The sequence below is a fragment of the Zophobas morio genome, unplaced genomic scaffold (assembly GCF_036711695.1).
Source record: "Zophobas morio isolate AGI-343-1 ecotype UQ-CSIRO unplaced genomic scaffold, CSIRO_AGI_Zmor_V1 ptg000058l, whole genome shotgun sequence".
Classification (NCBI taxonomy): Eukaryota; Metazoa; Arthropoda; class Insecta; order Coleoptera; family Tenebrionidae; genus Zophobas; species Zophobas morio.
Genome location: NW_026972163.1, coordinates 5033567 through 5043219, shown reverse-complemented (window position 1 = coordinate 5043219; position 9653 = coordinate 5033567). Strand labels below are relative to the sequence as shown.

At 34.8% G+C, this 9653-nt stretch overlaps 1 protein-coding gene across 1 annotated transcript; it reads left to right on the top strand.

The window, feature by feature from the left end:
* The first annotated feature begins 208 nt into the window (after positions 1–208).
* LOC135143349 (putative nuclease HARBI1) lies at positions 209–2236 on the top strand. The gene is made up of 3 exons (XM_064075206.1): positions 209–688; positions 747–1111; positions 1169–2236. Exons 1-3 carry the CDS (start codon positions 391–393, stop codon positions 1571–1573), a joined length of 1068 nt encoding a protein of 355 aa, XP_063931276.1. The 5' UTR covers positions 209–390; the 3' UTR covers positions 1574–2236.
* Positions 2237–9653: the final 7417 nt, after the last annotated feature.

The following is a 9653-nucleotide window of genomic DNA, read 5'->3' as shown; positions in this document are numbered from 1 at the left end:
TAAGCAAATATTTTTTGACTAAATATTTATGATGCTCTTCATAGCCTTAAAACATCTGCAACATTTCAAAACATTGGCTTTTGCAGATTCAAAATTAGATTGCAAAATGTTGTTTTATGATTTTGATTTTTTTTTCCAAAAATCTGGACGTTTTGGGTGAAAACTCAATTCGAAGTTGTAAACTACTATAGCCCGTATTCAGCGCTGTCGATTATTTTTAGTGGATGTCTATTAAGCCCTTAATCAACGTCTATTAAATTTGCCTATTCAGCGCCAATGTTGATCCGCTAAATAACGTCACTTAGACATTTTTTTAATCAATATTTTAATCGACGACATAACCGTCTTTAAATAATTATTTATGTTGACATTCATATAAAATCGGTCAAAATGGATAACGTTCTGCAAGAAATTCAGTTTATTGAAGAAGTTGAAAATAATTTCAACATATATCCGTTGGCTCGTGCTCGTGGTGTTTTCCGTCCGCGTATTAATACTTTTGCGGAATTTTCAGAAAAGGAATTCATAAAACGCTATCGATTAAAAAAACATACATTCCGATATGTGTTAGACTTAATTAAAGAAGATTTAAGATTGCAGACCTACAATTCGAATAATATTAGTCCGGAAATGCAGCTCCTCATAGCGCTACGATTTTTTGCCAAAGCAAGTTATCAAACAGAAACAGGTAATCTTCCCGCTAAAGGAGGAGTATTATTTTTTACTAAAAGTGTATTATTCATTAGGAGATCTGCACGGTGTTAGTCAGGCTTCCGTGAGTAGGATTGTACTAAAGGTAGCTCGAGCTTTAGCTTCTCGACTACCTCAGTTTGTTAATTGGCCAGAAAATTTTCGTGAGCTCAAGCGAAATTTTTACAATATTAGGGCATTTCCTGGGGTGGTGGGTTGCATTGATTGCACCCATATTAAAATAAAGAATCCTGATGGACGTCGACCGCTGTTATACTGCTGCAGGAAAGGTTTTTATTCATTGAATGTGCAAGTTATTTGCGATTCAAACACCAGAATCATGGACATTGTAACCAGATGGAGGGGGAGCGTCCATGATTCTAGAATTTTTAACAATTCCCGCATTAAAGAGGATTTTGAGGTAGCTATCCCCTTGTATCCGTATTTCTAACATAATTAAAAATGTTTCCACATTTAGAGCAATCTAAAACAAGGGATTCTGTTGGGTGATAGTGGGTATGCCTGTACTCGATATATGTTGACACCATTGCTACAACCAAGAACAGCAGCAGAGCTAAGATACAATGCTGCGCATAAAGGAACTAGAGTGGTTATTGAACACTGCTTTGGTCGATGGAAAAACATGTTCAAGGCACTGAGGCGAAACTTGGAGACAAAATTAAGCACTGCAAAAATAATAATTGTTGCAACAGCAATACTTTACAATATTCGCCTCGAGAGGGACAATAACTTTGAAGATGATTCGTCAGAATCAGATAGTGATAATGACGATCAACCTATTCGACCCAATCCCAGAAATGAACAAGGAAATATTTTTAGACGTTTATTTATTCAACGATATTTTGGTAACAACAATAGGTAATTAAGATTTGAAACGTTTTATTTTTGATCTTGTAATTTTTCTATTTGTAATTTTAATAACTGTTGTTTTAATAAAAATGTTCTTTTTTCATGTATTCTTCTTGCGTTTTCACGGCGCAGCTTAGCCTTGAACAGAACTTCTTCATGTTTCACTTTTAAATTTATAAATTCTATTTCTTTTTCATAATACGCTGTTTCGTTTTTTTTCCTAGTTTGAATTTGGTCCTCATGGATCGAAACCATTTTGTGCTGAACGTTTAATTTTTTGTTTTTATTTTTTATTGACGGTGAAGAAGAGATCTCCGGAAGATTCTGTAAATCCAACTGAGGAGCAAAAAATTCGGTTGGAGATTGACTACAAATAAAATAAGTATATGTATCTATTTTTTTCACAATATTCACTAAAATAAAGTACCTTCCACAAGGTATTATAAAGCCACTTTCTGGGTCAACTAAACCATCAGTTGATGTTGGGACCTGAAATAGAATTTCGATATTGAATTACAGTTATCTTATGTATTTTGTTCTTTAACTAACAGTGTCCTGGACTTTTCTATCCTGAACAACATCGGAATCAAAGAGGGCTTCGTCCTCTTCAAAATCAACTGGACAAATGTCGGCAATTGCCCAGTCTAGTGCACTAGGTTCGCTTTGTGACGGACCCCCTCCAGTTTTTTTTTAACTTTTTTTAAAGGAGCCCACCTAAAATTGTTTAAGAGTAAAATATACATGTTAGAATAATATATGGTTCCCTTTTACTGATGTTTTTGCCTCTTGCTTCAACCTATAATAGGCATTTCTAAGGGACTCTCCATCCCGATGGCATTCACTGCCACTCGCGGTCAACTGCATGGCTAACTGACTCCATAGTTCCCTTTTTCTCTTATTTATTTTTGGTTCCGACATTTTGCTTTCTAAAACTTGAGCATGTGTCTTTACGAAGCTAATTATGTGTGACTTTTCTTCCTCCGTAAAATTTTTGTTTCTTTTATGTCTTTTTTTTTCATCTTCTGATTGCTTTGTCTTCGCCCTAAGTAAATATATTCAGTAACAACTTGTCTTCATACCTTTTTGTTTGCTAATTGTTTACATTAGCTTCGCGTTCTCCGTCCAGTAAAAACCCGCCATTACCCCTAGACGCGTTGGTGACCATATAAATTATTAGCAATGGCTACGTACCATAAAATAGTACATGAATGGGAGTTTTAACTTTTTTTGTGGCACAAGGAGGGTGTAGTATGAAGGTTTTGTAAAAACATTTTCGGCAAAATCGGCTACTGGCTAATGTAAACAATTACCTACCTTTTGTTTTTGGTGAGCTGCTTAACATACTTACATGCTTCAAATTTGCTTTCAATCAACTCCTTGAACTCACAAATAACACAAATTGAATGTCTGCTTATATTTGACACAAGGGATATTGAGATGTCACGAAATTTTGCGACGTTGTCAACCGAATGTTCATTAATTTATTAATTAGTTAATAGAAGCGTAAACAACGGCGGTGAATAGGGCATTCACTAAAATATCGATTTAAAAAATTATTTAGTTTAATCAATTGATTAGTAAAAAAATAGATAAACAATAATTTAAAGAATGGCGCTGAATACGGGTTTATGTTATTTTATACAATTTAAAACCCATTTACTATGTACAATTTTGAAGTGATGTCATCGCATTAGTGGTGGGGATGATTAAACAAATTTTGGTTCGCGTTTTACCATCTACATCATCCATGGGCAACCTACGGCCCGCGGGCCGAATACGGCCCGCCGACCGGAAACTTCCGGCCCGCCAAAGATTTTTTGATTGGTGTAACTTTGACCCGCAATGTGTACAATTCAATTCCTCAATTAAAATTAACGTTTTCAAATTTACAAATTACATTTTCAATTAAAAAAAAACCTAAGTTTGAGAAGATAAATTCCAATAATAATTCTTATTGAAACATAGCCATGTGAATTTTTTGCAAGTCGTAAAAGGCCGCGTCCCAACAAAACAACTGTTTCACGCATAGCAGGGTGGGGTAAGGTGAAATCAAAAACAAATCGAAGAAATGTGTTTTGTTGTTAACCAAATGATTGCAAAACATTCAAAACCATTTTCTGAAGGAGAATTTGTTAAACAGTGTCTAACTTCTGTGGCTCACATTCTTTGTCCGGACAAAGAGAAGAAATTTGCAAAAGTCAGTTTAACTAGAAGAACCGTGACTAGAAGAATTGAAATGATGAGTGAAAAGATTAAATTTAACTTGGCTGAAATCCTCAAAAAAGGTGTTGCATTTTCCATAGCACTCGATGATAGTACTGACATAACGGACACAGCACAATTAGCTATATATTTTTGTTCGTGTTGTCGACGAAAACTTTGTCATAACGGAAGAGTTGCTAGCACTTGAACCAATGAAGGATACGATGACAGGCGAAGACATTTTTCAAAAGGTGGTAAAAGTTTTCAACTAAATACAATGCGAAAAATTAAGTGGAGTATCTCCAGACGGTGCTCGTCCAATGGGAAGTGTAGTACCAAGAATTGCATCTGGATTCCGTGATAGAAGTGTAAATATAGAGACTTTTTTTGCATTTCATTGTATTATACATCAAGAAAATCTATGCGCAAAATCAATTAAATTTCGTAATGTAATGGAGGAGAATTTTTGGAAGATCTTGAATCAGAATATGGTGACGTTCTTTATTATACCGAAGTACGCTGGCTAAGTAGAGGGAAGATGTTACAGCGCTTCTACAATTTGAAAAGTGAAATCCAAATTTTCATGGAAATGAAAGGGAAGTCAATTCGCCAGTTAACGCACGAGGTATGGCTTTCCGAATTTGCATTTTTAGTTGCCGTTACCGGGTACTTAAATGATCTTAATGGAAATTTACAAAAAAGGGGACAATTTATACATGAAATGTTCGGACACATCAATCAAGTTGTTCCGAACTAAACTTCACTTATGGGAAACTCAATTACGTGCAGAAAATACTTACCATTTTCCTATACTTGCTAATTACAAAAATTTTGATTCTGCCCCTTTGGCAAATGAACTAAACGTATTAAAAAAAGAATTTTCAAGGCGCTTCCAGGATTTCAGTAAACATGAAAAATATTTTCACATATTTTTTAATCCTTTTGGCGTAGAAATCATGCCAGAGAGTTTACAGATGGAGTTGATAGAGTTTCAATCAGATGATGCCCTGAAAGCCATCTTTACTAGAGAGATGATTTTGCTTGATTTTTATCAAAAATACTTTCCCAAAGATAAATACCCAAATTTTAAAGTTTTTGTGTGTAAAATAATGTATCTCTTTGGTAGTATATATTGCTCTGAGCAGTTTTTTACGCAAATGAACTATACAAAATCCAAAGATCGATCGAGAATCACGGACCAAAATTTAGAACACACTTTACGAATTGCGTCGACTTCTCTTGGTGCTGATATTGACGGCATGATAAAAAACATTCAATAGCAGAAATCCCACTAGTATACTTGAATAACTATTTTTAATAATTTCACATCACTATGTGATCACATATGTTATGTTGAAGTGTCTTTTTGAATAATAAATTTGTTTGAATTTTATAGTGTTTTTGTATTTTATTGTTTACAGTACGTTTCTCCTATATTAAGTGTGCCATTATTTTTATTATAATATCTAAAAATTATTATGTATTATTATTTATTTGGTGGCCCGCGGTTGCCCGATATTTTTTCCGTTAGGCCCGTCATACAGAAAAGGTTGCCCATGGATGATCTACATGATATTCCTAATATAAGTACAAAATTTCACAACAATCGGTCCAGTACTTTCGGAAATTATCTGTCTAATAAAAATCCGGGACGGCAGACAGACGGACAGACGGACAGACGGACAGACAGACGGAAATGGCAGACCTATCTCTTCGTCTTCTAGGGGTCATTAGAGATCGAGAAAACGTAAAAGTAGAGAGTCGGCCGATGGACTCGATTACAATACTTCCTTTGCTGACGCTCGGGAAGTAAAAATGGACAGATATGACTTGGATGGTAAAGCTAAATATGGGAAAACCAGCAACAAAGCTTCTGAAAGTGTGTTCACTACATTTTAATCAGGATGATTTCATATTGAGGATTTGATTTGAGGACCTGGGTGGGTTAGTTAGCTTCGTGCTTGCCAACTACACCTTGGGTCATGGGTTCGATGCCCGCCTTGCCTTTGCGTGTTGTATATGTCATGTTTCCTGTAATTGGGCCTCCGGCTTGTTGGAGACATTATAGTTATTAAGGTATTTAGGGCGTTATGAAATAAATAAGGCGCGAGGTCGACAGTGTACTCCCGAGGGCGTCCCGCCCGAGGGAAAGTACGTCGGCCGAGGGTGTTATGTTCATAACCCCCGTGGTGCCTTCAACATTTTATGTCATCCTTACCAGCAAAAGTTTATAAATAAACACAAAATTCCAAAAAAACCTTATTCCCGTAATTTAACGAAAAAATCGACCTACCTTGGTCACTAGCAACGGCGTTGTTTACTAAATGAAAAATTGTGTGACAGGTACAATATTACAAAATGTGCGACGAAAACTTGCCGGAACGTGTTTTGGCAAGTGCTGCAAAAGCTGTGGAAGAAATAATTCCAGTGAAATCGAAATCTGTTTACGAAAAAGAATATTCTCGCTTCATTCAATGGACAAACGACAATTCAGTAAAGACCGTAAATGAAACCGTTCTGCTTGCTTATTTTCAAGAGCTAATTGCGGATTTTTCTCCGAATTCGTTGTGGACTAAATTTTCTATGTTAAGGAAAGAATTAATGGTTAAAAAAGTGGTGAATAGTGCTAAAAAGTTTTCCCAATTGGAGGCCTATTTAAAGCAACGCTCAAAAGGCTGCCAACCAAAAAAATCAAAGGTACTAACACGGGAACAGGTCTTAACGTTCCTTAAAAAACAGGGAACACGAAAGAACAATCTGCGACGATTCTAACTTCAGATGAAAATATAACAACAACAAGAGTACTTTTTGAAAAAAAAAGAAAGAAAAAGGAAAAGGATAAGAAACTTACAAAGACGGGTTAGCCTAAATTGATGAAATGTAAGGTCACCTCAGGGTCATCAGAAAATGGTGATGAATCCTTCAGTCTGCATTATTCCGATGACGAGGACGATGTATGTTGCGTAGGGTGTAATGAATTCTGTTATTTTAACTATTTTTAGAGAAGATTGGATTCAATGTATAAACTGTTCCAAGTGGCTCCATGAACACTGCACCATGGTAACAAATCCAACATATGTGCCAAGCAAAAGTCTAGAAAGAGGCGTCTATAAAATGGGGCATCTCTACCCACCTGTCGAGTGAGATGGCCAAAAGCTTCGATTTCGTTTTTATTTTTTGTAATTTCAGAGTTTGTTATTTTCCAGTAATGTTTTTCTTTTTTAATGATAAGCGATCTTTACTGATTGACTTCCAGCAAAGGCCCCAATGTTAGTAAGCAAAATCCGCAATGTGTTTTGTTTTGTTTTTTTTTTCAAAAAGTGGGGCATCTCTCCCTAGTTTACCCTACATACTTTCATCCGTTTTACTTTTGATGTTGATTACTAAGGATTTTTTTTTTACCATGTTAATGAATCGGGCATAAAAGTGATTTTCTTCTCCTTTCAAGTTTTAAGTAACAATTAGTTACATTTTTTTATTTCGTGTTACTATCCTTCTTGAAAGCTTATTTTTGATATCACCGGACAATAACTTGCGTTGTTTAATTATAATTTTCAGTTCATTTCCCTAATTTAGAATTCAATTTAACTATCAGTAACGCGAACTTAATGCAGGATCAACAAATATTTTCTCATCGACAGTGAAATCCGTCACCAACTGCATAAGTTTGTTTGATTGATGAGAATGCTGAGAATTTGGTATGAAAGTTAAATTGGCAATCTTTGCTGTTAAACTTACCTTTGTTGGTCCACTCATGCTATATAAAGGAGACAATAAGCATTTTGTAGTTTTTTTGATTTGCAATTAACGTATGTTACAAAAGTTTTGGGACAAATTTCGCCGCTTCAAAACAATTAAGAACTAGCTTGTGATTGTGATCTAGTTGCCATGATAAACAAATATTTATTCGAACTTGTTTTCGGTTATAATATAACAAGTGATATGACTATTATCGATAATATTTCGAGTGAAACCGAGCTGCTTGTCGAATGGTATCCTGACGACGAATTTACCAAATTCAAAGTACAGCGGATAATAAATAAACTTATTTGAAGATACGGGAAGTGTACAAGACCTAAAATGAGTGAAAAAAACAAGGTGTTAAATACACCTAGCAAAATTATTTACATTCAACTGAGAATTAATTCCTGAACGTAAAGCAATTTTGCACCTTCGAAAGGGTTGTACCCGAGCAACTGAAACTTAGTATTTTCCTAAAATTCATAAAACAACGCTTGGCAAACAGGTATCATATTTCCCCAAAAGTGTCCAAAATGCGAGGATAGCAATTTTTTGTTTCATTCATTCATCCTTTAATACTTTTTGGAATTATCTGCGCAATAATTTATCGTTTTTTGTCTAACCAGACGTATTTCGGAGATGAAATTTTGCATACAGTATTTATTTTTCATGTTTAATCAAGTGCCGCAAAACTTAATTAATCCAAAATTAAATTAAGTTTTTGGATTAAAATTAAAATGGAAAATTTATTTTTTCAAGATAATGATTATTGTCACCGGTTCATATTAATCATCACCTATCAAGATACCTACATTTCAAATTTCATAACAAACTGTTCAAAAATACCTGACATACTGTGCCCGTGGGACACCCGGTATATATAGGTAAACTATGATTTTAATGCCACTAACCAAATTCAACAGCAGCAAGGGCTCTTAACCTGTGGCAATTCCTGGATACGAAGATCAAGGCTTTGCATTGCAAATAACAGCAACAATTTTGAGCATTTACTGTGAATTTCTCAAGTGCTCAGTTACAGTGATTCTAAAGTTCATCAAGTGTAAATTGCATTCTTAAATTAAATATTTCGTAAAACATCACTTCTTTGTTTTTACATTAATTAAATTCTGCTGTGTTATTACATTTCAGTCGTCAATTTAGTAGACGAATAAATCTAACAACCTACCGTTGCGATTAACCTAGATCGTTTAAATTTTTTTTATCGTTAATTTTATCGAAATAGAAATGAAGAGTTAAAAGCAGAAACTTCCTAACGATTTTTAAAACGTCATAAAGGGATAACTACTATTGACATTATTAGAAAATATGAGAACCATAGTAACAATGGATACTATAGGTAGGTATCGTATTTCAATTGGGATAGAATGAACAGGACCGAATTCAAAATTTTAGAAAAATAAAATTACAAATAACTATCTAACTTTCTTGTAATGCAACTTTTGCTTAAGCGACTTAGGCTAAAACCCTTTAGAATTACGTATAGTAGCATATGTTCGAAGGAATGTGTCAACTTAGAGAACCGCCTGTCTTTAGATAAAAATGATAATATTTCTCCTCTTTCTTGCTGTCTCATTCCTCTTTCTACACGTCCCTGCATTCAATAGATAAATTCAATATTATACCTGCGTTTGAATGGCTTAACTATTCTTATCTGGGTAAAGCAGTAATTAATTAGCTGCTGATTATGTTTGCAATTTGTTGTTGGTCTGTAATTGAGTTCACACCTGTTGGCCAACATACCCAATAATATTATTAATATTAATAATAATAATCACTCCATATCATTACTTGGTCTTAGTACCCGTAATGATAGAAGTCTTGCCTGAATGCCGGTCATTTCCGGGTCAGTGGTGGGTCTTAAATAATAATACATTTGGAGTATGTCCCTTGCAAATTGCACGTTATCTTAAATTGGACAATCCTGAGAAATACACAGAATATGCGTTTCGACGTACGTCCGCTATCATGGAAAATAGTGGTATGACAATAGACCAAATTCACCTGTGGCGACAGCTTACGTTAAAGACAGCATTAAGAAGAATGTTTCAAACATTACTGGTGGTCAGGGGTTGCCAACCGTCCTTTATTTCAAAGGACTGTCCTGTTTTTGCAAAAGTTGTACTTTGTTA